The sequence below is a fragment of the Rattus rattus genome, chromosome 8 (assembly GCF_011064425.1).
Source record: "Rattus rattus isolate New Zealand chromosome 8, Rrattus_CSIRO_v1, whole genome shotgun sequence".
In the NCBI taxonomy this organism is placed as follows: domain Eukaryota; kingdom Metazoa; phylum Chordata; class Mammalia; order Rodentia; family Muridae; genus Rattus; species Rattus rattus.
In genome coordinates this window covers 112963712-112990598 of record NC_046161.1, presented here as the reverse complement: position 1 = coordinate 112990598, position 26887 = coordinate 112963712, and the positions used below count along the sequence as shown (strand labels likewise).

Below are 26887 nucleotides of genomic sequence, written 5' to 3'. Positions count from 1 at the left end.
CTTAACTAACACATGGTTTTAGGCTTTCTTTCAGTTCCAGATTTCATTCTTATATTCTTTTTCTTTTTCTCTGTTCTTTGAGATTCTTTTTAATCTTGTTTGTTTGCCATTAGAGAGCAAGGTCTGTACTGGATTTGGAGGTTGCTTTGTGGCCTGCAGTCCTTGAGGGCTTAAAATGAGTGAGGGGGAGAAGGTTGGGGTGTTCAGTCCCTAAAGTACCTGCTTGTAAACACAAAGACAGACTCAGTCCCCAGAACCCATGTAAAAATGCTGGGCATGGTCATGTGCCATTGTAAAGATGGAGACAGGCAGATCCTTGGACCATCTGACCAGCCAGCCTAGCATAATTGGTGTCTTCACACATGAACAGACTCACATGACATACATTCATACATACAAGTACATACAGGGACATGTTATCCTACAAGGGCATATAGAAATTCTAAATCTTAATTTAAAATGGAGGTTGGTGTCCATCCATGCTTTAGGTGAACTTGGCTTCTAGGCTAGTGAGACACTCTGTCCCAAAGAGTGTAGATGGCATTCCTGAGCATAACCTCCACGGGTGTTCTCTCAGCTCCATACACACACACACACAAACACACTCGTCACGTGGACACACACAACGAGGGTTTTTATATGACCCATGTGAAGAAATAAGCAACGGTGTCTGAGCCTTACGTAGTTCATCCACACTCACTCACTCACTCTGAGAACAGCGCGTTCAAATCTCTCTTCTCTCATAGTTTTGGTCTTATTTTGTACAGACTTCTTAGTGCCCCCTAGTGCCCAACCCTGATACTCAAGTGTAAGCCAGCAGCGGAGACCTGGGCTCTGACTGCCTGTGAGGAGCAGTCGGGCTGCCTTTCCTTTCCCTTGCAGGGTGCTGGAAGATGAAGTCCAGCAGCTTCGTAGTGAGCTCCGGGAGACAGTCGATGAGAACGGGCGACTGTATAAGCTGCTGAAGGAGAGGGACTTTGAGATCAAACACCTCAAGAAGAAAATCGAAGAGGACAGATTTGCCTTCACAGGTAACTCCACCATAGCTGAGGAGTCCAGACAAGTGGGCCCAGTTGTCCTTTAACTCCAGAGAACTGTGCCCGGGTCAGGTGTGCTCACAGTAGCCCATGGGGTCTCTCTCCTTGGTGCTTGGCTTAGACGCTACGCACATCTGCTGTGTGCTGCAGAAGGGACGTTGGCTCCTCTGTGAGACGTTCCTAGGACCCAGACACCCTCAGCAGCTGCTATGCTGACCCTGGCCCTGCAGGTCTGGGCTGCACTTTTAGTCTGTTAGAGGATTCAGCACCAGGAGTGTGAGAAAGACTCTGATTCTGCAGGTCTTGGGGTAACCTTGGCCTGTGGGTGTGGGTGTGGGTGTGGGCTAGGCACAGGCTGTGCAGTGATGCCTCTGACCTTAGCTTGTAAATTGGTGGGGACTGTGACCCTGATGGTACTGTGCTCCTGTAGACCACAGTTTACCCCCACCAGGTGGATATAAACAGAGAACCGGTGCCATCCACCAGGGGGAGCAGAGGGGCTGCCCTGCTCTTTCCAGAGCCCCTCCCTGCCTGTGTCCCTACACAGGTCTAGCAATAGTCCCATCAGGAGGACTTCGTCATCCTAAAGTCCATGAGTAGCTGGATGTACAGACTCTCGCTGTTCTTCACTTTTTTCTTTCCAAAACAGAAAACACAGGAAGACGAGGCTTTCGATTGTGAGGACAGACGCTCAACTTTGCTTCCTGCTACTCAGGGGCTGAGTAGGGGGCTGGGGTGTGTTGGTTAAGTCAGGGGATCCGTCTCCACCAACAGGAAGGGTGGGTAGGCTGGGCTTGGGGTTGTTCCTCCTGCCCAGCCTGTACTGTTGTTCTGCCAGTGTACACACATGTGCACACAGCTCTGTGTGTGCTGCTTCTGCGACTGCTTAGCTCTGCTCCCCATGGTGAAGTTGCCATTCAGCCCTTGGTCTGGCTGGTCCTTGTTTTCTGAGTTTTCTCCCTTCCTTCTCCCTTTGTTTTTTCCTGTCCCCCTCCCTTCCCCTTCTCTTCCCTTCACATCTCTGTCGCTCAGGCTGTTCTAGAACTTGGAATCCTTTCTCAGCTTCCTCCCTGTTTGCATCCCCAGCTTGCCGCCAAACACAGTGCCATTTCTTGCTTAATTTAGGCTAAGCATAGCACATATTCCAGTTAGACTCACTTGCTGAAGGCTGCAGAAACTTTAGCACCATCTAGGTCCCTTCATGTCCTGCTTGTATAGTACAGTTCTGTGGGTTTATTCCTTTTTTCCAGATAAGATCTCACATAGCACAGGGTACTCTATTTTTCTGTGTACCCAAAATCAGACCTCGAATTCTTGCTCCTTCTGTGTCTACCTTCCTAGTGCAGGGATTGCAGACGTGCACCACACATTAAGTGCAGTCTGCCAGCAGGAAGAGTGAGGGGCAGCGCGGAGGCTTTGAAGCTGCTCTGTGTGCTTTAAAGACTGTCTTCAGACGCTGGCCTGCCTGCTTGTCCCCTCTGCTGCCCTGTTTATCCCTAGGGTTGTCGCTCCAGGACTGAGGCTGTCCTGGGAGGGACTGGGGAAGGTGGGAAAGAGTGTTGTAGTTCTCGCTGGTTCTCCCTGCTCCTCGGGCTTCCTTGGACAGGCTTCCGTTGGCTAATTGTGGGTTTTTGTTGCTTTTGAGTCCTGAGAGGTAATTTGCTCCAGGAAGATAGTCTCTGGGTCACTCATGTTTTCTTTCTGTGTGTTAGCGATTGTTTCTTTCTAGAAACCTCCGTCTCCACACATTGATTTGAGAAGTGTGCTCCATGAGAACATGGAGCAGGGTGTTCACACCACATTCGACTCCAAAGCTCAGCTCAAATGGAGTTTCTTTAACTGCTGGAGCCCTTTCCAGTGCAGTGGTCTCCTTCAGTGGCGTGAGACTTGAAGGGCAGTGACTTCTCTTTTTAGTTGTTGCTCTCTTCCCCCTCCTCCTCCTCCCCCTCTTCCTCTTCTTCTTCCTCCTCCTCCTCCTTCAAGACAGGGTTTCACTGTGTAGCCCTGGCTATCCTAGAACTCACTATGTAGACCAGGCTGGCCTTCCACTCAGAGATCTGCCTGCCTCGGCCTTCTGAGATCCCTCCCAGCCAAGCTCATGCTGATCCTGGGCACAGCACAGAGAGGCCAGGCTACACTGCTCTTTCTGTTCACCATGGGGCTGCAGCCTGCACTCATCTCCCCTGCACACACCTGCTCCCCCGGCCCACTGCCTGTACCCTCCAGCCATTTGGCCTCCTGCAGGTTCCTCTGACCACCCATGGACCTCCCCACCCCCAGCTTCCCATGGGCTGTATCCTATGTCGAGAGCCCCCTTCCCAGCTCTCAGCACACTGCCTCTCGACTGGATCTTTCTCTTTTATTAACCCCAGGCCACTGTTCACACTTCCTCTTCTCTCGGAGGCCCCTCCCTGTCTAAAGCATGCTCACCTGCCACCGCTACCCCTCTTAATTTCCTAGCACATGTAACCTCGCAGATAGTATATACTCACCTAACTCTTTTTATTGCCTGTCGATTCTGCTGGAGAATGAGCTCTCTGGGAAACTATTTTGTTTCCTACTGAATCACCACCACTGAACGAATGTATTCATCTTGGTCATGTGTTACCTTAGCTCTGTGTAACATCCAACTGTGTGATCTCGGCGATATTGAGCACTAAGAATTTATTCACTGGGTAGGGAGCTAGCACCCTGACCTTGCAAGCATAAAGACCAGAGTTTGCGGGGTTGGGGATTTGGCTCAGTGGTAGAGTGCTTGCGGCCCTGAGTTTGGTCCCCAGCTCCGAAAAAAAGAATAGGAAAAAAAAAAAGATCAGAGTTTGCTTCCAAGTATCATGTTTTTGAAAAGCCAGGAGTGGTGGCACTTGTAACACCATGCTGGGGACACAGGTGGAGATGGGGCTTCCTGGCCAGATAGTACAGCTTCTGGTCTAGGCCAGGAGAGACTGGATCTCAAAAACAAAGAGGTAGACAACACCTGGAGGAACAACACCCACGGTTGACTCTGATTTCCCCACACACCTGAACCTATCTGCATGTGCACACACATACAGCATACAATGTGCACATTCATACAGCATACATCTGCATGTGCATGTGCGCACACATACAGCACACAATGTGCATTGCATACAGCACACATCCACATGTGCATGTGCATACACAGCACACATCTGGACCTTCTTTGGGGTTTGGCTAGGGTGCCTCAATTTTGTTCCGTGTCCCTCTTTAAGAACCAGCCAGCCGGCCTTGGCTGGAGATTCTTGTGAGATGGCATAAGCAAGAAACCAGTTGGACTGTGTCTACCTGCACTATCTGTACCAGCCAAAGCTGGTACCAGGCAGATACAGAAAGGTCAGGGGACTATACCCTGCTCATTAATGTTCATGGCTCACTCTCTGTGGAACTAAGACTCTGGTATCTGCTTTTTTTTAGGATTCCTATGTAGCTGAGAATGGCCTGGGACTTCCAATCCCCCTGCCTCCAACTCCTGGCTTGGGATTACAGGCACTGCACCTAGCTGCCTTCCAATCTTACAGTTTGCCTGGGACCTGCTGGTTCTCTGAACAGCCATATAGATTTGAGGTGCAGGTTGTATTTTTAATGGGCCTTGCAATTTCTTTCATTTTAGGGGCGACTGGGATGGCTGGAGACCTAGTTGCCACCAAAATCGTTGAGCTGTCCAAAAAGAACCGGGGTCTGATGGCAGAGTCAGAGAGTGCAAAGGTCAGGATAAAGCAGCTGACCAATCGCATCCAGGAGCTGGAGCACGAAGTAAGGGCCTGGGCTGCTCTTCCTGGGCAGGACTCCAGAGGGAGCATGTCAGGCAGCTGGGGACACTGGCTGTCAAGGGGACAGACACAGAGCCTCACCCTGAGATCTGCAACTGTTCACATGCCCCACACCTATCAGGTTCCCCACCCATCAGGTGGCCACAGGGGTGGCCCTGCTGCCAGGCTTCCTGAGAATTGAGAGATGTAGTGCGTCACTATGCAGAACAGAGCCCGGCATGTAGAAAACCCTAGATAAATGTGTTCAGTCGGCTCCCAGGAACCCCTGTTCAGCCGAGGCCACGGCCAGGAGCAGTGACATATTGATTTGGGGCATGGTCCCCCGACTCACATCTCTGACATGATCCCATTCAGGTTTTGGCTGTATTGGTCTCCTGTGCCTTCTGCCCATTCGGCACCATGACTACAGCCCTGTGGTTCTGGTTCCTGAAGAGTTGGAATGGCTCTCCAGGCTGGAGGGAGGCTTTGCAGTCTTTACCGAGTCTGAAGTCTAGTCCTGAGGCCCTGCAGGGTTCACCCTGGTCCTCCCTGCTGGCACCAAGGAAGAGTATTCATTCTGTGATGTTTCTGGAGAATTAGCTCATGTGCTACTCACTGGAGGGAGTAGAGTAGGCTTGAGTGGTTCCACTCCTGGGAGATGGAGCCACATGGGAGAGTGGTACAGCATAGCCAGGGCAAAGGAAGAGGAGCAGCACCATGACAGGCAGCAGGGCCAGGAGCTGCTTCAAGGGGCTTGCCCATCAGGCCTAGCCAGAGACTGTAAGAGCAGCATCCATGCAGAGGGCCTAGAGGCTCATAGTGCTGAATGGACAGAAAGCACAGGAGATCAGTATGGCCAAAACCTGAATGAGACAATGTTGGGGATGTGAGAGGGGGCCATGCCCCAAGTCGGTGTGACCACCATGTATGAAGAACAATCGCAAAGTCACTAAAGGTTGGCTGCCTACAGCAAGCTCCATCACAAGGCTGTGGCTGTGTGGTAGCCACCCTCTGTCTCGCCTGTAACCCACAGTCCACAGTTCCTTTATTCTCTTCCTTCTAAGCTGAGAGAGTGTCTTAATTTGAGTTTTATTGCTGTGAAGAGACACCATGATCATGGCAACTCTTATAAAGGGAAACATTTAATTGGAGCTGACGTATAGTTCTGAGGCCTGGTCCATTATCATCGTGGTAGTTTGGATAGGTTTGGCCCCCATGGATTCCTGTGTATGAATGTTTTGCTCATAGGGAGTGGCACTATTAGGTGTGGCCTTGTTGGAGGCAGGCTTTAAGGTCGCAGATGCTCAAGCTATGCCCAGTGTGGTACAGTCTCCTTCTGCTGCCTGTGGATCTAACCCTAACCCTAACTCTCCCTTCCTTCTCCAGCACCATGTCTGCCTGAGCCCCATGCTTCTTGCAGAGACTATAATGAAATGCCAGTCTAGGGGCTTGTGTGTGCCGACCATGCAGGCATTTACCAAGTGAATCAATAGCCAGCCCCACTTGAATGTTTTCCTTTATAAGAGGGGTCTCTTTACAACAATAGGACCCTGACTGAGACAATTGTCATGGCAGGAAGCATGGCGGCACGCAGGCAGGCATGCTGCTGTAGAGGTACCATGTAGAATCTACCACTGGATTCACAGATGACAAGAAGAGAGCTTCAGAAACCTCAAAGCTCCCCCGCAGTAACACACAAGAATGCACCTCCCAACGGTGCCATTTCCTAAGAGTCTATGGGGCCATTTTCATTCAAACCACCCTAGAGAGTATGGCTGACCTGTGGTTATTTATTAAGGTCTTAGCAGATCTTTGGGCTGCCCTTCTGGGGTGGCTAGGAAATAGGGCTGATTATCAGTCAAACCTCTCCTGTCACAAGTAGGTTGGAGAGGAGCATTCCTTAGTGGTCCACATGTGAGCCAAGACCTCGGACACCAGGACAGGTGGCCCCACATCTCACCCCACAGGTGAGAGCTTCAGCTGGCTGTGCAGCTGCTGAGCAGAGCAAGTGTTAGTACCATGTTTGCTTTTTAGCTACAGATGGCATCAGCCAAGCCACCAGCCAAGGGGGCCACTGATACAGGCGCTAAACCCCTGAAGACCCAGACGGGGGACAAAGCCGTGGTATGTATTCTCCTTTATGCTAAGTCTGTGAGGTAGCCATGACCTGAGCCTCCCTTCCCCAGGGTGCTCCCAGATATTCTGCCACCATTCCTTAACCAAGGGCTCTTCTCTGCCATTGTGGCCTCAGAGCAGCCCCCAGGGAACTGCCCCTGTCTGTGCCCTGTGCCCAATTGCCTGGCAGAGGCCAGGGAAGGCCCAGATCTGAGCCACTTTCCATGGGAATGAGCGGACTGTAGAGCTAGAGGCCTGGGAACACAGACCAGGAGGGAAGGCTGGTCCACTTAGATGCCGGCTCTCAGGCTGGTCATCTCTGCTATAGTTTCCTCACAGGGCGAGCCCACTCCTCTTACTCTGGAGACAGGCTTGCTCCTGACTGCCCAGAGCAGTTCTTTTCCCTTCAATCCGTGTGTGTGTGTGTGTGTGTGTGTGTGTGTGTGTGTGTGTGTGTGTACACGCATGTGAGATGTGCACCTGTGCATTCGTACATGGAGAAGCCAGAGGACAATCTCATGGGTCATCAGGAACACCATCCACTCCTTTGAGACAGGGTTTCTCTTTGGTCCCAAGCTCACCACTTAGTACAGGCTGGCTGGTTGAGATGTTTAGCTGGATTAGACTGGATCTTCTGTCCCTGCCTCCCCAACATTGGCATTACAGGCCCTTGGCATCATGCCAGCTGTTCACATGTACTAGGGACTGAACTCAGACCCTCACACTTGCACTGTAGTGATAGAGCCATCTCCCAGTCTCCTGAGAGCTCGGTTCTTTACAAGGCTGCAGTGTTGGGGCCCTGTGTAGCACTGCAGCCTTACAGATCTGTTCCTCAGACCTTGTTTTGTAGCTAGTGAACATGCCACAAAATGTCAGCAGTGTGAATGTCAGAGGAAGAAGCTATGAGAGGAAGGTAAGCAGCCTTAGATGGGCTGCCGGAGACGTAGAGCCCAAGTCGGGCTAATTTGCACCAGTCTGCAGCGTCTCAGCAGACACTCCAGGCAGGGCTCTCTCAGGAAGCCAGACCAACTATGACAGGCAGCCAAGCCCCAAAACCCCAGCTCAGTGCTCCTCCCTCTCCATGTTGCCTCTCGCCCATGCCTCAGGATCAGGCCACTGCTTGCTGATCTTAGGAGGACTTCTGTCCTGTGTGTGCAGTGGTGGCCTCTTGGGATGCAGGAATGAGTGTATGAACCAGACTTCTTGCTAGGAGGCAGTGTTCTTAGTGGGCAATGTTCTTCACGACCCTTTTTGGAGAGGAGCACTGCCAAGATGTCCTTGATTTATCCAGACCAGTGACATTCCTTGACTTGAGCTACACTGGGTGAGAAACTGTTGGGTCCCTTGTTAGCCTGATAGGACTCTGTGCCTTGTCACTCAGGGATTCATAACCTTGGTCCAAAGATGATTCTAAGGGGAAAAGGAGTAGCCATGTACAGGAGGGTGTGATGGCCTTCAGAAACGGGCTAGCCTGAGCTGGCAACAGGAGCTCACCCTGCACTGAGAAGCTGGTATAGGGCTGGCTATCCTTGCTCTGGGGCAGAGGTGGTGATGGCCTAGCAGGAGGAACAGGCCCTTCAAGGCACAGAAGCTGGGGAGCCCGGACGTTCTGCACAGTTGGCCCCCCCTGAGTGGCAGTTGCATAGCATTGGTTTGAGCCCAGAGCTCACAGACAGGAAAAGGACATGAGCCAACATAGATCAGGGTCCACGGAGCGCCCAGGGAGGGACTCTTGGGTCACTGGAGCAGGAGTCTCAGATGCATTCTGTAACCAGCTACAAGAGCAGGGGTCTCTGTTAGAAGAGTGTGCCAGGCTACAGGTCTCATCTTAGCCACACCAGGTCTTTTCCCAGGCATCGTCTGCTCAGAGACAGGACAAAACCTTGTTTGCATCATTGGACCCTGAGGGGCAGCTCACTCTAGAGTCTGGCCCCAGTCTCCTCTGAAGCACAGTCCAGAGTGCAGGGAAGGCAAGAGGCTTCAGGAGGCTGTGCTGTGAGCAGTCAGCAATACCTGTTCCCAGGGCTCTGTAGCTGCCCTTCAAAGGAAACAGGCTGCAGTGGGGGCCAGGCTGGCACATAGCCCCACCTCCCCAAAGCCATGGTGGCTGGGAGGGAGAATGGGCCTAGCTGCTAGGTATCTCCAGAATGCCAAATGGCTTTAGTTCCTGTCAGCTACCCACCCAAGTCAAGGGGCCTTGCCCCTGCCCCAGAACCTGCCCTACAGTGCCCTTGGTACACCTCCCGTTAAGTGCCTCTGTGTGCGGATGAGGACCTGCGGCTGGGAGTGGGCGTCACAGCCTGGCTCTGGGTCACAGTGGCAGGGGTGCTAATGTGCTCATACACTGCCCTCAACAGGGCTGCCAGAGCTCTGAGGTTCATGACAGGAAACGCTGAGCACCAGGAGAGGGTGCTGGTCCTTGGCCCAGGGCAGATTTAAAGCTACACATCGGCAGAGAGAGGACAGGTGCCCAGCAGCAGTCAAGGGTAGCAGGCAGCCACATGGGCAGAACTCAGGAAATGAGTAGTTTTCAAAGATCTATTTGCATTTTGTGGAATTCTCCATTCTGCAAATATTGTTTACATTGATCTTTGCCTTTTTATCCTGGCGGTGGTGTTAACTGCAGCCAGGACTCTGGACCACGTGCTCAGGCCTAGTTTCTATGACTACTGCTTTACAGTAGGCTGTTCCAAGTTCCATGAACTTCCTAGGCTTGGTCTGTTGGGCCTCTCCTCTATGCTACTAAAAAGCCAACTCAAAAGCCCCCATGATGGCCACCCTATTTCCAAAAGCCCAGGCCCCTGGTCCACTGGGCAGGAACAGAGGTCTCAGCAAGGCCTGATGGGTACTTGGCTTGCTAACCAACCTCACTGTTGCCACGACAACCTATAGCACCATTGGCACCAGAAGCTCAGATTGGAAAACTTGGCCAAGACAGAAGGACCAGGGTTCTAATCCCACTGTGCCACCCCAACCCCATGCATTTCAGGGCAGCTCTGTTCTTCTCTAGACTTGATATTTTTATCACTAATGGAAGGAGCTTGAATAGTTTGATCATGGAGGTCCCAGGAATATCTGAGACAGAGAGACAGGCAGTATAATAATCCAACATTTGCCTTAAACAATATATTGTCATCATCAACACAGTTTTTCTCTGTGTGACCCCTGCTGGCCTGGAACTCACAGAGACCTGCCTGCCTGTCTGCCTCTGTCTCCCAAGTGCTGGGATCAAAAGAGTGTGCCACCACACCCAGCTCAGGTGATTTTTTAAAAAGATTTATTTATTTTATTTATATGAGTACACTGTAGCTGTCTTCAGACACACCCAAAGAGGGCATCGGATCCCATTACAGATGGTTGTGAGCCACCATGTGGTTGCCGGACCTTTGGAAGAGCAGTTGGTGCTCTTAACCACTGAGCCATCTCTCCAGCCCAGCTTAGATGAGTTTTAAAGAGAGAAGACACAAGCAGACACTGAGTCGCAACATGCATCTTTCTAGTGAGATGGACCTGGGCCTTGTTTCCATCCAAGCAAACACAAGTGCCCACCTCTGTTGGCAGAGTCACAGCCTGTGCTGACAACCCCACATCCAGAAGAAGAGGCCCAGAGTTGGGGAACCATAGTGTGCCTGCTGAGCTAGTGTGGTTTTCTGCAGGGGAAAGAGGGTACTTTTAGCACAAGCAGAGAGTGGCCATGCCCAAGGAGCATCTGGGAGGTGTGGCACCTGCTGCCTCCTCTAGATGCTCCAGCCGTAGCCATGCATGCGGCCACACGTGTATGTGCAGCACAGAGAGCAAAGAGCTCAGCTGGACTGTCCAGGGTCAGCCCATGCTCCCTATCCTGTGCCCACCAGGTAGTCCAGGCCCCTGAAGACTTAGCTCCCGCCCACCTCTGCTGCCCACCCACCTCTGCTGTGCATCTCCAGTGGTTGGGGTTTCTAAGAACTTCAGCCCTAGCCCAGTGCCTGGAGCATACATAGGTACCCTAGGAGCCTGACAGTCATTAGCTAGGCCACGAGTGACCACTCTCTTCCTCTCCTTCCTAACCAGCCGGAGACCCCAGAGGTTAAAGCTCTGCAGGACAAGCTGGCAGCCACCAACCTGAAGATGAGTGACCTGCGCAACCAGATCCAGTCTGCCAAGCAGGAGCTCCGTGTGGCCCAGAAGGTCCTCCGTCGTCAGGGTGTGGGGCTTCTTGTGTGGCCAGGGTTGGTCCCAGGAAAATCCTGATGACCCACTGGCTTCTTTCCTAAAGCAGGGGTGTTTGTGCTGGGTCAGCCCTGTCGGGGTATGGGCTTCCTGGAAGGGCTGCCCACTACCCTGGGATCTGCCTATGGACTGAGATTTGCTCTCCCCATCAGGGAGAAGCCTGGGAGCCTTCTCTGTACCTCCCCGAGCCACTGCCCTGTGCCCTGGTAGACGCTGGGTTTTCACTCAGTGTGACTCAAAAGGCTGCCTGGCCCACCTGCTGCCCTGAGCCTGTGACCTGCAGCATAGAAGAAAACAGGGACGTTGTGTGCTGAAGGCCCCTTTCAAAGGCGATGCTCAGTTTTAGGGAATGGAGTAACATAGTGAATCTGGTATCTGCCTTCCTGGCTGGACCCATTCAGACTGCCCAAGAATTACAAAACAGTGTTTCCTTGTGGAAACGAGGGTCAGAGACGTGCCCTGCTGGCTGGGGTCAGCTTGGTGACACTCGGAGGGCTTTATTTCCACCTCAGAGCCTCGACGTAGGCCTAGCTTCATAGGCTTTGGTGGCCACAGTGCCAGGTCTCCCTGAAGCACAGCAGCCTCAGGTGACTTCTCTGTGCTTACAAGAGACACGTGGCAGAGGCTGTCACAGAGGACCAGGCCCTGTGGCAGCATGCCTCCTGAGCACCCCAGAATTCTGTGATCCCAGGCAAGTCATGCAAGCTCTGTGGCAATGGGGGCTGAATGTGTCAAGTGTCAAGAGCAGGGGATCTCGGGGACACAACAGTGCTGGAGTGTCCCCGAGAGGGGCTGGGATGATGATGGGCTCACTGCCTCCCCAGGCAGAGCAGATCTGGATCTTTGACAGCTGAACTCTGAGGCAAGAGGAAGGTCATGGGGCAGATAAAGCCGTGTCCATCAGGAACCCCACCCAAGCACTGCCTCTGAGAGCCATGCGAGGCTAAGAAGGGCCTGGGTCTGTCCTGTCCACACCGAGCACCTTGCTTTGTTTCAGGTTCTGGCCAATGAAGTTGGGGAAGATGTAAATATCCAGCAGCTCCTGGCCTCACCAGGGACCTGGAGGGGAAGGGCTCAACAAATTCTAGTTTTGCAGAGCAAGGTGAGTGAGTCACCAGACTCCTCCTGACCCTGACCCTGACCCTGACCCTGACCCTGACCCTGACCCTGACCCTGACCCTGACCCTCACTAGAACCTCGAGCAGACAGCACTGGCGCAGGCCCGTGGGTCCCACAGCAGAGTGGAGGTGTTCACCCACCCCCAGCCTGATTTTCGTTTATTTATTGCCTGCACATGCACGCACTTATGTAACACTTCTCACATGCCAAGTCCTGGCTCTCACCAGCCCCACAGCCCTGAGTTTCATTTCTGTCCCTGCAGGCATGCTTGCCCAAGTTTGTCTAAGTTTGCGTGACTGCTGTAATGCTTTTTCCGGTTTCATACCAGAAGCTTTTTGTGAAACAGCCTGGTCTGTCTCTGTTTTCTAAGTATTTTGTCACACAACTAAACTACCTTTAGTTAAGAGAAGCAGTTCCAGAGCTGACTGGCTTGAGTTCAAACCCCAGTGCTCTCCTCACCACCTGTGGACTGGTGCATGAATTGCTCCCTGTGCCTCAATTTCTGCATCTGTGTAATAGGGATAACAGCATTTATTCTCCTCCCTGCCCCAGAATTGTTGGCAAGAATGATTGTGTCAGCATGTGTATGGGGTGGGATTCCTCAACATGGTGCCATCCTGGAGAGGGCACTAGACAGAGGTTAGCCCAGGTTAACCACCCCACTTCCACCACCATCCTCATTGTGCCTTTAGACTGAGAAGCTTCTGGAAGATGTGTGATTCTCTGGATTACTCGAGCATGCCACCTGCATCCCCTGGGATCAAGTCTTCACCCTCCTGGGTGGGTTTTAATTAGGGTCGTTCATGGAGTCCTTGAAGCCAGCATGAAGGGAAACAATATACCCTAGAACTTTGAGACCCTAGAGATGTGAACTCAAGTCTCCTCACCGTTAAGCACCCAGCACATACCAGCCTTGCCAAACCCACCAATACTATCGTTAAGCTGAGTATGGAATGAGGAATATGGTTTTTATGCCCTTACCTACTTCTGTGCCACCTTGAACTTGCCTGATCTCCTCGGATTCCACACACACTAGAGAAAAGGCCACCACTAGCATATAGCACGTGCTGGAAATGCTGTGCACCCACTTAGCCTAAAACTGGAGCCCTGCCTCTCACCCCCAAACCAGCTCAAAACGTATCAGAGAAGTCAGGGTTAGGCCTAAACCCTGGAAATGCTCTCAGAAGAGAGCACAGACCTCTGAAGAATCCAATGGTGGCACACAGGGCAAGAGCTGAGTTGTATTAAACTAGAAGGGTCCATGAACGGAACGCTCTGCACAGTGAGGAGACCCTGCTGACCTGTCACTCTGCAGATTGACAATCATAATATATACAGAACTCAGAAACCCTGTCGCCCTGCAGATTGACAATCAGAATATATACAGAACTCAGAAACCCTGTCGCTCTGCAGATTGACAATCAGAATATATACAGAACTCAGAAACCCTGTCGCCCTGCAGATTGACAATCAGAATATATACAGAACTCAGAAACCCTAGCAAAAGAACAAGCAGCTCAAAACTTAAATACACAATTATTTCCACATACACTTCTGGAGAGAAGAAATGCAAAGGGTTAGCAAATGTACATATTTCTATGTGCACGCACGTGTCTGCATGTGTGAAGAGGCCAGAGTGGACATAAGACAGTGTCTCTCCTAAACCCAGAGCTCCAGGACTCCCCTGTCTCTGTGTCTCCAGAGCTGGGATTCCAGGCAGGCCACTTGTTAACAGCCATTAGGGAAGTACAAGTCCAAACTGCACTAAGATCTCCTCTCTTCCAGCCACTGCTGTCATGAGCAGCATGTGCCAGTGAGGATGTAGGATGTAGGGACAGAGGAATGACTGGGAACCTAACATGGTGTGGCCTCTGTGGGGATGAGTATGGGGATTTGAGAAAACTGAAGGCAGTGCTTCCATATGACCCAGCGCTAACCCTGCTGGGTCATACATTCTGAGAGGGGCCTGGGTCAGCACAGAGGACCCCAGAGACTCCTGTCTACTATGTGGTCTCAGCCTTGGTCAGCACAGAGGACCCCAGAGACTCCTGTCTACTGTGTGGTCTCAGCCTGGGTGCCCATCAGTACGTAAAGTACAGACTCTGTTGGCACATGGAGGGAGAGAGATGTGTGTATGAGCAGTGGTATTTTAGCCATAAATAAAAACAAAAATCTGATACTTGCAGGAAATGAACAAGGCTTGGATATCACTATGTTAAGTAAAACAAACCACACTCAAAGAGACAAATATTTCATGTTTTTCTCATAGAGGATTTTTTTAATTATTTACTTTATGTATATAAGTGCACTGTAGCTGTGCTCAGACACACCAGAAGAGGGCATCGGATCTCATTACATGTGGCTGTGAGCCACCATGTGGCTGCTGGGAATTGGGGAATTGAACTCAGGACCTCTGTAAGAGCAGTCAGTGTTCTTAACTGCTGAGCCATCTCTCCAGCCCGAGGATTTTTTTTAATTGACTTGAAAGAGACAAACAGTAAGAAGAAAGCCAGGGGAGGGGAAGAGAGTGGGTGTGGCTCAAACAAGGTTACAGAAGTAAGGAAGTGTCACAGAGAAACCCACTGTTTGTACAATTACTATGGGAATATTTATAATAAAAAAGAAATATTTCCTTTTAAAATAGTATCACCTATGGCTTTTGTTAAATATAGCTCCCAGGCTCTTCCTGCTCCCAGGCCCTTGTTTTGTTCTGGAGTGAACTTTGGGGGCACGCAGGCTTGGGGGTTGGGTGCTGAGTCCTCAGGGCAGCACTATACCCTCAGGCAGGCCAGGCCCATTTGCTGTGAGGGGATAGACGGTCATGAGGAAAGGGCTTTCTCACTGACCCAGAACATCTCTTCTAAACTAAACCCCTTGTCTTCTCCATTTGCCGAAGATGATCCTAGACTGCCCGCCCTGGAGGGGTGGCTCCATCTTTAGCCTGGCACAGTCTTCCATGGTACCTAGGTGGCAGGGCCCATGGCTGTAGTCTGGTGGGACAGCCATCTTTCCTGCCCTTAGGTCCGAGATCTTGAGAAGCAACTGGGCCAGCGTCAGAACAAGATTGCGGGCTCACCGAGCTCTGAGCTTCCTCTCAATTCAGACCCAAGGAAGCTGACTGCACAGGAGAAAAACCTCCTGAGGATCCGCAGCCTGGAGAGGGACAAGCAGGAGAGCTGGGAGGTGAGGCGGGCCCAGCCACTGGCTTCAGCACACAGGGATGGGAAATTCACAGTTCTCATATGGATGTGACTGTCCCTTACAAACCACAGACACGGGGGTCTGGGACAGCTCTGTGAACGGGCCTCACTTTTTGTCAATCAGCGTGGGCTACCTGGGTGGGACCTCACCCTAAGCCCATTCAGTGAGTGCTAGGTGGTCCAACTATGGAAGTTTTGAGAGGAGCTATGTGTAAAACTTCCTGTAAAGAAAATATGTGGGTGTTTTGGTCATTGTCCCTGTTGTAATAAAACGCAAGATAAAACTAGCTTGAGGAAGGAAGGGTTGGTCTCAGCTCACTGTTTGACGGTACTCCATCTTGTTGGGGAAGGAAAGTACGGTGGGGATGGGAACCTGAGAAAGATGAATGCCAGCATATGGCTGGGTCCCTTTTTTCCTTTTCATTCAGTCTGGTACCTACTCAGTGGGATGTGCTACCCATCAGAGTGGGTCTTTTCTCCTCTGAAAATACGTGCCCAGGAGTGGTGATCCCAAATTCAGACACCTTGACAGTGATGGTGAACCCTCACCCTGCATCACACCCCCAATAATGGAACAGGGTGGGGCCTAAAGGAAGTGCCCTGAGGCTGTGAACAGAGCGGGCAGGCCAACATTTCAGGTGTGCCTCACTGCTGACTCAGGTAAAGTGGGAGCTGTCTCTGGCCCTCAGAACGACAAAGGCTTCCAACGGTGAGGCCTTCCATACCTGCCCACTGGGAGGTTTCATCTTCAAGAGCGTCTGCCAAGCTCCAGGCCAGGGGTGTCAGGAGCCTCCAGCCTCCTCCAGACGCCTCCTGCACCTTGTGTGCCGGCTGGTCACCACAGTGCTGTAACTGTGGAGAGACATGGTTCCCTGATCATAGGACCAGTGGTCCCTCACTGAGTGAGTTCAAATGGGAAGATGCCAGTTGTCAGCCCCCAACCACACTATGTTTCTATTGGGAACAATAAACAAAACACAAGTTAAGCGGACATGAGCCATTTGGGTTTAAAAAAGGGTTTGATGGGCAGTGCAGCCAGTTTTAGTTAGGTGCCGTGTGTGTGTGTGTGTGTGTGTGTGTGTGTGTGTGTGTGTGTGTGTGTACGTACATGTGCATGCATGTAAGTAGGTCCCAGAGATCAAACTCAGGTTTTTATCTCTGAGCCATCTTTCTACTCCTGATGTTCATCTTGTAAAGCAGGAGGGCTGGTATGCTGCTGGCCCATCCTGGCCGTCCCCTAAAGCTGTCTACCAAGTGCCTGTCAGGAAAGGGGGATCTGGGCCTGTCTGAGGTCAGGGCCCTGGCTCCATGATACCTACTGGACCCTTCGTAACTGCCCCCCCAACCCCGAGTCTCCCCAGAGAGTGGGATTCAGGGTGCCCTGGGCTATGAGCCTAGGCTGGCTCTCAGCTCTCATTTTATAATTACAGAAACTAACCAGTGAGCGGGACACCCTCCAGACAGAGCTGGAGGAGCAGAAAAAGAAGTTTGAGGGCATTCGGTCTCGCAACAAGGTGCTGTCCAGCGAGGTGAAGACCCTCAGGAGCCAGATGGTGACCCTGGTGGAGAAGGGCAGACATGACGACGAGCTGATCGATGCTCTTATGGTACGCAGGGCAGGAGAACCATGCTGCCCATACAGATGCCACCAGTGCCTGAGGGAGACAGCTATGACTGGTGCTCTGGGCAGTGGGACTCCTGAGGAGATGTGGGTGAGATAGGGTGTGTGATAGGGAGCAAGCAGACTGCAGGGCAGTCCTGCCTCTTGGACACCTCACTGATGGTTCTGTGCTTCGGGTGTGCTGAGCCTCCATTTTCTCCTGAGGTAAAAACAGCTTCAGCTTCCTTCTCCTGCCCCGAGTCACTCTGTCTTTCCTCTTTGCCCCAAAGCAGAAAGCTTCTGTCCTTAGAGTCTCTCTGGGGACATGTTCAAGGGACTAGGCCTCAAGTTAGGTGCTGACAGACTCCTTGTGAGATAGACTGGATCCAGGCACTGGTTCAGGCTTTTGTTTTCTTCACGTCTTCCCACCAGCTAGGCACCCACTCACTGAGCTGCCTTCTGGTACCTGAAAAGCCCCTTTTCCCATGTCTGCCTTCTTGGCCCCAATTCCCAGGAAGGAATCAGAGGCCAGGAGGCATCAGAGTTGAGTCTTGGGTCCCTCAGGGAAGGTATTCCTGGTTCTCAGAGGGATAGCTAGGGTCTCTTGCTGAAGTCCTCTTGGCCTTGGCAAAGTTGGATGGCTCCAGGGAAAAGTCAATTGGCCCTACCTTTCCCTGCCCTCAGTAACCCAAACCTACCTCTAACTGCCCTCTGGCTTGACCCTCAGGACCAGCTAAAGCAGCTGCAGGACATTCTGGGCAGCCTGAGTGTGCAGGAGGAATCGAGACGCACGTCTCAGCAGCACCTGGACCAGAAGGTCAACAGTGAGGCCCAGAGAAGCAGCAGCCTTGTGGCCCAGCTGCGGGCCATGGTGGCTGATCGTGAGGCCAAGGTGCGGCAGCTGGAGCTGGAGATTGGGCAACTCAGTGTACAGGTGAGCTGGGTGCCCCAGGCCAGCGTGTCAGTGCCCACACTGCCCTTCCACTCCCACACTCACGTCAGCACTGGCCACTGCATCACCCATGTGGACCAGCTCCTTCCAGTCTGCACACACTTTCCTCCCTGAAGCCATCTCCCACCACACCACCCTGAGTGTGACTGACCTTGTCTAAGGCACCTGATCATGCCTCGCTCAGCTTAGACGCCACCTGGCTTCCTGTCACCCTTCTTGTCACCCTGTCCTGTCAGCTTTGCCAAGGCCAAGAGGATCCAGACTCCTACCAGCTCACCCTTTCCCATCTGCAGCTGTGGCCCTCATTTTGATGATCCAATGCAGTAGCTGTCCTCGCTCCAGCCATTGTGGTCACGTTGCAGTCAGTATGATGGCCATACATTCTTTTATTAAAACATTTAAAATCTTTGACAATGTCATACATGTATACATGGTATCTGGGTCATTTTCACACCCCCATTACCCAATCCCACCCCTCCCACCCTCCAATCCCCCTCTGATCCCCTCTGACTCCTCCTTCCTCACAGGTTCTCCTCTTGCTTCCATGTCTGTGTGTGTGTGTGTGTGTGTGTGTGTGTGAGAGAGAGAGAGAGACAGACAGACAGACAGACAGAGACAGAGACAGAGACAGTGAGAGACAGAGAGAAAGAGAGAGAGAGAGAGAGAGAGACAGAGACAGAGAGAGAGAGAGAGAGAGAGAGAGAGAGAGAGAGAGAGAGAGAGAGAGAGAGAGAGACTGAGAGACCCAAGCAAGCAGAAGCTGAAACCAGCACTAACCTATGGGTATAGCACAGTTCCTAGGCAGTTTGATACTATGTAGCAAAACAGCAACAAAAGATCCCTCTCTGTGGCCTGTGACCTCCGCAGCCATTGGCCCCACCCATGTTTACTGTATCAGCACAACTTGCAGTCTGCGGAGCAGGCCTCAGACCCAGCCAGAAAGCGATTGGCTCCCCAGTAGAGCACTTCGCTGTTGGACCAGGGGTGCACCTTGTTTGGCAGGCTGCTGTTGTACCTTACAGGGATCACAACTAGGTGTGACCTTTGATGACTGTTGTCCTCCCACAACCTCCACACCCTCTGGCACCATGAAAGCTAGCCAGCAGAGTGGACACTCCCAGCTTTTCTCCAGCTGCGTGATTTCTCTGTGTCCTGTAACCAGTGTGTGGTGTCTTCCTCAGTAGGATCTTAGCAGACAGTTACGGTAGCCAGCTAGTTGCAAGTGCTGAAAACAGCAATCCTGTTGACACCTGCCTGGCACTGCAGTTTCCGTGTGTGGCCTGTGGTCTCTGGTAGCCGTGTTACCCACACATGCAGCTTTTTAAAATTCTTTATTATTATATTTTAATTAGCTTACAAAATAGCATTTCCATCTGGTTTGTCATAGTTCTTGGTTTCAGTTGTCTCCCTCTCCCAATCCCTGCCTAGACGTTTTCACTTGAGCATTCTCCCTGACCACACTTCATTCAGGTTCTCCCTGACCACACTTCATTCAGGTCCTGGCACAAAGTTCCAGTTCTTGCCTTCTCTCCTCAGTCTTCCCATCGTGTTCCCCTTCCTCTACTGTCAGCTCTCCCTCAAATGGCCCTGCACACCATCCCTTCCCTCCCCCTTAGGATGCAGGTGGCCATGAGTGCCTCCAGGAAGCCTGTGCTGGGTCTTGTGCCTCTCTTAGCTTCCAGGTCTCCCGAAGCTAATCTCTCCTCACACATGTGCCCATGTCCCCCCTAATCTCTCCTCACACATGTGCCCATGTCCCCCCCTAATCTCCCCCCAATCTCCCTCACAATGCCCTCTAATCTCTCCCCTCACACATGTGCCCATGTCCCCCCTAATCTCTCCTCACACATGTGCCCATGTCCCCCCTAATCTCTCCCCACACATGTGCCCATGTCCCCCCAATCTCTCCTCACACATGTGCCCATGTCCCCCCTAATCTCTCTCCTCACACATGCCCATGCCCATGTGCCCATGTCCCCCAATCTCCTCACACATGTGCCCATGTCCCCCTAATCTCTCCTCACACATGTGCCCATGTCCCCCCTAATCTCTCCTCACACATGTGCCCATGTCCCCCCCAATCTCTCCTCACACATGTGCCCATGTCCCCCCTAATCTCCCCCACAATCTCTCCTCACACATGTGCCCATGTTCCCCCGAACTCCCCTCAAAAGGCACAGGCTACAGGGCCTTGGTGCCTGCTGTGGGGTTGCCACTCCAGTAGATTCTGTGTTCAGGGTGGGACTTGAGAGCCTGCTCAGGGCTGCTTACATTTTGGGTGCCTTTAGGGATCCCTCCTGCAGGGTACTCTCAGGGACAGCAAAACCCTCTCCCTTTAGACCTATCCTAGGGTGCAGATGTGTTACAACAGCCTTGCCCTGTGTTTCCTTTGGGGGCTGCTGGCCTCTCCTAGCTCAGGCTGTCACTGACTGACTGGTCTGCTGTGTCCAGGGCAGCCTGGGCCACAGGATCGGCTGAGGGAGAAGTCTGGGCGTCAGGCAGTTGGGGACACCGCCTTGCAGCCTTCAGTCCTAGTGTCCTGGGAAGGAGTGCCTGGAGTACCCTGGCATCACCACCTCACTCTGTCCTGCACACAAAAGAGGACAGATTCTACCTCAAGGTTGCCAGCCAGCGGGGCCATGCTCCTCCACTCACCTGGTGCAATGGCACATTTCGGTTTTCTCAGAATTCCTGGGGACGGTCCAGGCCAAGCTCTTAGGAGCCATACTCACTGCTGTCCTTTGATGGTGGCCTAACTCCTGCTAAGGACCTTCTGGTCCCAAGAGAGGGAGAGGCTAAGAGAGAGGAGTTTGGGAAGCCCGGTTTCCACACAGCCACTGGCCGTGCAGGCATCTGATGTTCAGGTGTTCGCTCTGATGGTTACACTGACCTCTAGTCAAACCATGTGCATGGAGCTACCTGAGAAAGTGGGCCCTCACAGGAGTCCGCTCCTACCTCTCCAGGGCACTGGCCCGCATTGTCCCCATAGCTCCCTGTGGCCCTGGCCTACACTGGTCTCATTCTGCAGCCTCCTCCTGAACGGAGGCATTGTGTGATGTCTTTGTTATGCAAGCTGTGTCTTTGCTGCCAGGCTGGCACTCACCCTGAAGAGAGGCTTCTTTCAAAGTCCTGGAGCTGGAGCTGGCCAAGGCGCCCCTGGCCTTCCCCAGCCTCTGCACCAATGCTCTGACCTCCAACCCACGTCTGTTCCCTGCAGTATCTTCACGGGAAAGGAGGGGGTGAGGGGGCCAGCCCCACCGATGCCAGGTTCCCTGAGGACCAGACCCCGATAACCAACTCCCCAGCCTCGGCAGGCGACCATGTTGGCAGGCTCGGCTCTTCCCGGTAAGGAAAGCACAGGATGGCGGGAGGGGCTGTGAGGCCTTGCCTACTATCCAGACAAACACTACCCACTTCTCTTCTGGAAAGCCCCTAGCACAATCTTGTTTTGTTTATTTTATTTATTTTGAGACAGGATCTCACAATGTGACCCTGGCTGGCCTTGAACTCACAGAGATACTCCTGCTCTGTTTCTCAAGTACTGGTTAAGTCATCTCTGGTTTTTTGTGTTTCCACACAGGGATCAAGTGTCCCAGGCTGGCCATAGACCTGAGATGTAGCCAAGAATGACTCTGAGCTCCTGATCCTCCTGCCTGAACACCTGCATACACACAACATATTCACACACAAACACCATACACATTCATACACAGCACACACCACACCACACATACACACAGATACACATACCCCAACATGCAAATACCACACACCACATACAGACACCACACACACACACACACACACACATACGCCATACACATTCATACATACCACACACACCACACACACCACGCACACAACACATACACACAGATACACATACCACAACATGCAAACACCACACACCACATACACATGCACACACCACACACACATACCTCACACGCATGCACACCATACGTGCACACACTGTTTTTAAGATGGCTGCCCTGCGGGGTTGGGGATTTAGCTCAGCGGTAGAGCGCTTGCCTAGCAAGCGCAAGGCCCTGGGTTCGGTCCCCAGCTCCGAAAAAAAAAAAAAGATGGCTGCCCTGCTGCTGTTCTATTTCAAACCTTCCCTTGTTCTATTGGCTCTTTATGGCAAGAAGGAGCTGTCAGCATGGGTGTCGTCACTTGAAGCGCCTGCTGATGGCCCCTTTGCGGCCTCAGAGCACACGTATTCCTAAGTCTCACGGACTCACTAATGTGGACTGCTTGGGGCTCTGTTTTATGTTGAGCAAAGAAGGGCAGCCAATGCATGGGAAACCGTGAGGCCCGCATGGCTTGCTCCATGGGCTCTCTCAGTTCCTGTCCACTGTGAGGCCCAGCAGTACCCGCTCCTCCCCTGCTGATGTCCCTTCTGCCTCCACACAGCTCGGTGACCGGCCTGGGCCATACACTCGTGGAATCTGCTCTCACAAGGCCATCCCTGCCTAGTCCCCATGGGACCTCACCCAGGTAGGAGTACAGATTCCCTCGGCTCTCAACGCTTACCATCTTCCCTTGCTCAGCCTCCTCAGGCCATCACGCAGCAAAGTCCCAGCATCCCTCCAGGGTTATATAAGGCCAGAGAGGCTGGTGGTGGGCACCTGATAGAGTAAACAGCTTCAGAGCCAGAGCTCGGCCCTGACTGCCAGGCTGGGGAGTCAGCGCGAGGCTCCTGGCCTGGCCCCACTGTCCACAACCTTCTCTTACCCACTGGGGAGCACCCGCATCATGTGGGCCCCACACTAAGTCACTGATATCCCCTCAGCTCTCCAGCCCCTTCTTTGTGGATATAATCAGACTCAGGGCTTAAATGCACGCTTTGTTCTTCTCGTGGGCTCATAGACAAAGGGTGGCTTGTCCTGCCCGAGTCCTACCCACTGTCCACTGGAGTTCCTGCTGTCACTCACCCTCCCCTCATGCAGGTCAGCTCAGGATCCAGTGGGCCCACTCTCCCTCGAGGTTTGCCATGTGGCTATAAAGGAAAGGGGCTTTATTTTATATCTCTAGGCTGTGTCTCCCAGGAAGGACCTGTGACTCTTCAGGGAAACCAAGGGACGCCACTGAACTCTGGCAGAGAACCAGGCCCCAGAAGTCACATCCTGATAGACAGACCCCTCTGGCCATCTCAGAACCTCTGAATGTCCCAGTCCCCCTGCCATTCTATGGGGATATGTATGCCTTTGAACTTCACATGACCTCTGTCCTCTGCCCTCCACTCTGGCCCCAGGTTCTCAGACTCCCCAGAACAAAAAGGCTGGCAGGCACAAGCTGCAGAAATGAAGGCCCTTTGGCAGGCTGCTGAGGTGGAGCGGGACCGGCTCAATGAGTTTGTCACTGTGCTGCAGAAGCGGTAACACATGGCACCTAACCAGCTCTCCTCAGCCTGCGGGTGGGGACTGGGCTCCCTCACAATCACAACTCGGGTGCCCCTCCAGGGCCCATAGCTCTGGGTTCTGTCATCTGGGTAGGACTTGTTCTCAGGGACAGCCCTGTAGTCAGGCATATTCAAGGCGACCAAGCTCTCTTAGGTGTAGTCATCCTCCCAGAGCTCCCAGAGCCTGATGCAGTTGCTAGGAACAGGAGGGTAGCTGAGGTGAGAAGCTGGGGTTTCTGAGAGGCAAGAAGGGGTGTGGAGCCGAGGTGCCCAGTAGGTCCAGCTGCCTGCAGAGGGTTGCTGGCAGAGTCCAGCCCCTCGGTCAGTGCTCCTGTGCAGGTGACCCAGCCGAGAAGCACTGCAGGCACACAAGCCAGTATGTGGGCCAGCCATGTGACTGAGAAACACAAAGGACACCAGCAAGCCTCTGTCCTCACAGAAGGGTCATATATCAGTCAGGGCTCTTTGATGACAGATAATAGAGACCAGTTCTGCCTAAGCTTAGGAAGGGAGACCTGGAAAGTGCTGGAAAGTGCGGAAGAATAGAACAAAGAGGCCCAAGCAGGTCCTACATTCTCTGGTCTCAAAGTCTCAGTCTCAGTAGCAAGGGCCCAGGGGTTGCTTTCCTTGGGAGAGGTTTAGCTCCTTGACTACCCCCAGACTGGAGGTAGCTCCAGGTGCTCACAGAACTGGGGGAAAGGGCTTTACTGAAGGAAAACCAGGGCATTGCTACCAAGGAAGGCATGGCGACTGGGACATGAACAGGTAAAGGCTGCACATGCAGGGTCTCGGGTACGGAAAACAACTAATCTTTGAATGGTTGCATTCATGTCTGTCAAAAGGCAGCCATGCCCTCCCCTGGGCTTTGGCCTCCATTCCCCCAAGTTATGTTTGTGATTGGAGGGGCTTTGAGCACAATGGTGGTCCTTTTGAAATCCCACTAAGAACTGTTTTCTCCACATGATGTCAATTCATCCACTACTGGCACTCCCATGGTCTTCTCTGTGGAAGAGAAGTGGAGTAGGGTGACGCACACCCTCCCCCCATTGCCTTCCCCTCCACCTGAAATAGGCTTTCCTAGGGCCTCCCTCACAGGACAGGGCAGACGCAGGGAATCAGCCAGGACATGTGTAAGGTGGGCAGTCCCTGAGTCATGTTCACCTCTGTCAGCTGCTAGGAGCCCTCGGGTTCACTCTGATGCCCTTTGCCCCTTGGGGACCCTGTGAGACTGTCCTCAGACCCGTCACCCAAGGTGCCATGTCTTTACTTTTGCATCAGCAAAAGGGACCCCCACGCATTATCCTGAAGCCAGGCCCTTCCACACAAGCCTTTCTTGCAGTTAGCCTGGGCGTCCTCCGTGTAGCTCCCCCTCACTTCTGTGCTCCCCACATCTTCTGGCTGCCTCAGCCTGTTGTCCCCTAGTTCCCAACTCTTGTTATCCTGGAGAAGTTGCTGTGCTCAGCTGGGACACCCTCACCCCAGGGTGCAGTCAGGGAGGACCCTGACTGACACATGCTGTGGAAAGCTGGGTGAGCCAGCCTCTGCTGTTTCCTTCCTCTCTCCATGGGTTCAGTGTCAGGGAAATAAGATTTCTTAGATTTTTATCTATTTTTTCCTTTTAAAAAAGTTTCAGTTTTTTATCTATTTAACTGGTATGTATGTGTGTGGATGTGGATGTGTGTGCCTTTGTGCTCGTGTGTACATGTGGGTAGACACACACACACACACACGTGTGTGCGATTCTGGAGACCTGAATGGGGTTGTAAGGCTTGGTTGGTAACAAATGGCTTTGCCTGCTGAGCTATTTCTCTCTTTGCTTAGAGTGAGAGGGGCTGTCTCCCATGGCAAATGTCACAAGATGTCTCTTTTTAAAAGAATGTTGTTGGCTTTGGTGTCATGTTTTGTTTTGTGATAATGGTTCAAATGTAGCTCAGGCTAGCCTTGAACCCATTGCCCTCCCGACTCTGCCTCATGCCCCCAGCCCCAGCATTGGACATTTTCTGTGTCTCAGCCTTTCCTATTTGCTATGGTTGCTCTTTGCTGCTTTTTCTCACCTCTTGCCTTTCGTTCAGGATTAGTTGAGTTTTATGCCTTTCTCTGCAATAGGTCAGGACTCTGTTCTTAGTGATGTCTTATCTCTTCGCATAAAACTCCCTCAGCCATCAGTGGCTCCCATTCATACTGAGTCACCCCTGGGTTCTCACTCTGCCTGTTGCTGTTCTGATGTTCCTCTTCCTGCAAGTGAGCGTTCAAACCCCAGTTCACTTCCTCTCCCCTGTGTACACTCCAGCCAGTGCCACCATAGAAAGTGCATCAGATCTCTGGGCCTTTGTTTTTAAAAATATTTTATACTGCCTTTCTCTTGAATGAAAACCTAAGAGAAATTTAAGGCATAGAATTCTAAAAGGATGGGAGTGCCATAAAAACTATTTTATTAACTGTATTTCGTTGCTACTGGTGGTGTTGCTTAAAATCTGCTTTTTGTTTTGTTTGTTTGTTTTTATAGCCCAAGCTGGCCTCCCTAGATAGATGAGGCTGGCCCTCCTGCTTCTCGCTCCCCAGTGGCGTTCATTCTCGCTTACCTTTCTCTTTAGTAATGCTAAGCTTACTTTGTTCTTGCCAAGTCATTCTCATTACTGTTCACCACAGCTCAGAGGAGACAAGAAATGGATGCCCGAGGCAGCTGACTCTACTTGGTCACTTCCAGGCCAGTGAGAAACCCTGTCCTGAAAAAGATGTGGATGGTACTTAAGGATGGACAAAGGGTTGGCCTGTAGCCTCTGCGTGGGTTAAGCACACATCAATATACACATAGACTCCCTCCACATACATAGACATGCACACATGTACACACACACACTCACACACATGTACACACACTCTCTCACAACATATACACACATACATATTCACACATACACACTCACACATACATACTCACACACACTTACACACAAATACACACACATGCACACATACACACATAGACCTTCACACACACAAACACATATACACACTTACACACTCACATATACATACTCACACTTACACACACACTCACACGCACACATACACCCTCACACACACAAATACATATATACACTTATACACTCACACATACACACACTCACACATACATACACACACTCTCACATGCACAAATACTCTCACAATACGCACACATAGACACACATACACCCTCTCACACACACAAACACATATACACACTTACACACGTATACACACACATACATCCTCTCACACAAAAACACATACACACTTACACACTCTCATACACACATACACACACTTACACATAGACATATACTCACACATACTTACACATACACACACATACTCGCACACATTCTCACACACACATACACCCTCACACACAAACACACATACACACACATACATACTCTCAAACACACACATACACATACACACACTCTCACAGCATGCACACATACACACACAT

General features: G+C 51.9%; 1 protein-coding gene across 1 annotated transcript in view; it reads left to right on the top strand.

Moving 5' to 3' along the window:
- Positions 1-26887, top strand: part of Ccdc13 (coiled-coil domain containing 13) — a 42234-nt gene that overhangs the window by 6235 nt on the left and 9112 nt on the right. Inside the window, exons 3-13 of the mRNA XM_032911223.1 lie at positions 883-1031; positions 4669-4811; positions 6842-6931; positions 10973-11089; positions 12129-12233; positions 15272-15433; positions 16881-17057; positions 17778-17984; positions 21220-21347; positions 22419-22502; positions 23260-23382. Of these exons, the coding sequence (XP_032767114.1) occupies positions 883-1031; positions 4669-4811; positions 6842-6931; positions 10973-11089; positions 12129-12233; positions 15272-15433; positions 16881-17057; positions 17778-17984; positions 21220-21347; positions 22419-22502; positions 23260-23382 (1485 nt within the window). The remainder of the gene's footprint in view (positions 1-882; positions 1032-4668; positions 4812-6841; positions 6932-10972; positions 11090-12128; positions 12234-15271; positions 15434-16880; positions 17058-17777; positions 17985-21219; positions 21348-22418; positions 22503-23259; positions 23383-26887) is intronic.